The 1,829-nt window shown below is 63.3% G+C and overlaps 1 protein-coding gene across 1 annotated transcript in view; it reads left to right on the forward strand.

Annotated features, from left to right (window-relative positions):
- Positions 1-1,237: 1,237 nt before the first annotated feature.
- Positions 1,238-1,829, forward strand: part of SH2D5 (SH2 domain containing 5) — a 3,979-nt gene continuing 3,387 nt past the window's right edge. Inside the window, exons 1-3 of the mRNA XM_009995768.1 lie at positions 1,238-1,321; positions 1,506-1,586; positions 1,694-1,783. Coding sequence (XP_009994070.1) covers positions 1,238-1,321; positions 1,506-1,586; positions 1,694-1,783 — 255 coding nt within the window. The remainder of the gene's footprint in view (positions 1,322-1,505; positions 1,587-1,693; positions 1,784-1,829) is intronic.

Below are 1,829 nucleotides of genomic sequence, written 5' to 3' on the forward strand. Positions count from 1 at the left end.
TTTGGTGGCCCTCGGGGCCCCCCCATCCGCTGCGGCCTCGGTGACACGAGTTGCGCCGGTCTCAGCCCAGCCCAGGGCTGCAGAGGGAGAAACCCCTTTGGGTGGCCGGAGGGGGGCCGGGCGCACCCCTCGGTGGGTGCTCTGGCCCAAGCACCCCCAAACCTGTTCTCCCTCATCGCTGGTGTCTCAGGGAGCCAGGGATCGTTCCCCAAGGAATGGGCTGTGGGGGTCTCAGTGCTGCGTGGGGGGTGGGATGGATCTCTGGGGAGGGGTCAGGATTGGGGAGGACCCCAGAATGTCACTGGGGTTCGGGGTGTGGGTCAGCCCCCCTCGCGTGGGGTCTGGGCTGTGTGCTCAGGGTGCAGGGACTACGTGGGGTGGGTTGTGGGGACCCACAGCATGTTTGGGGTCAGGATTTGAGGACCCTCATATTGCTTTGGGAGGCAGGACGTGGGGACTGTCTGCACCCTGCTGGGACAGGGGGACCCTCTGGGTCAGGCTGGGACCCTCACACCAGGATTGGGACATGGGGACTTTGGTACCAGCATCAGGCCTTCAGGGACCCTTGCATGGCACTTGGGGTCACTGGGGGACCCTTGTGCTGGAGCTGAGATGCACATGGGGGCTGGGACATGGGAACACTTGCATGGTGCTCAGGGTGGGGATGTAGGGACCCTCACGTTGGGTCAGGACTGGGGACCCCTTTATTTGGATCATTTTGGAGGGACCCTTGTTTTGGGGTTGGCACTTGGGGACATGTGCTGTGGGGTCAGGATTTAGGGGCCACCATATGGAGACGCAGCATCACCTGGGGGCCCAGGGGGCTGGAATGGGGTGGGGACAGTGGGGGCAGGTTGTGTCTGTCCCCTTCCTCCTCCCAGGCGGACCCTCACGTTGGGTCAGGACTGGGGACCCCTTTATTTGGATCATTTTGGAGGGACCCTTGTTTTGGGGTTGGCACTTGGGGACATGTGCTGTGGGGTCAGGATTTAGGGGCCACCATATGGAGACGCAGCATCACCTGGGGGCCCAGGGGGCTGGAATGGGGTGGGGACAGTGGGGGCAGGTTGTGTCTGTCCCCTTCCTCCTCGCAGGGACCATGACCAGGAGCCAGATCTGGGCTCCTGCCGCTCGCTCCCGCTGCGCCACCCTGGGTGGCTCCGGATAATTTGGATGTGGCACCACGGGACCTGCTTGACCTCACCCAGCTCCAGCCTTCACCCTGACCCCCCCCACCATGAAGAAGAAACCAACCAACGGGAGGGGTCCGGATCCTGCTCCCCCCCAGCACCGAGCCCGGGGCATCGCCAAGGCAGCAGAGGTGATTTACCCACAGGGTGGGGACACACGCACCCTGAGATGAGGTTTGGGTGCAGGTGCAACCCCGTGATGTCCCCCCAACCATCATCTTAAGGTGGTCCAACTACCCTGGAGGGGGCAATTACAGCATCGTGGGGGGGGGAAGGAGGTTATTCCTAACATAGGTGGGTTTCACTCCCCCTCAGTATGTGGGTTCCTTCATGGTGGAGGACTTGGACCTGCAGCAGCAAGCGGGGTGGCTGGAGGAGCAGCTGCAGAAACTGAAGGTTGGGCATCCTCCCCACCCCCTTCATCGGAAAACTGGGTGGGACCCCAAGAACTGGGGGGGACCCCTCAGGTGACCACCCCCCAACACTGCATCTCTGCCGGCCAGGACTGCCCCAGGAGGAGGTCGGTAGTGCTGAGGTTCAGCTTGCAGGGGCTGAAGGTCTACGATGCTGATGGGGAGGTAGGGGTGCTCTGGGTGGGGGGGATCGTGGGTGCTGGGGGAGGTCGTGGGGGTGCTTGGG

This window comes from Chaetura pelagica, unplaced genomic scaffold (genome assembly GCF_000747805.2).
Source record: "Chaetura pelagica isolate M959 unplaced genomic scaffold, ChaPel_1.0 scaffold234, whole genome shotgun sequence".
Lineage (NCBI taxonomy): Eukaryota > Metazoa > Chordata > Aves > Apodiformes > Apodidae > Chaetura > Chaetura pelagica.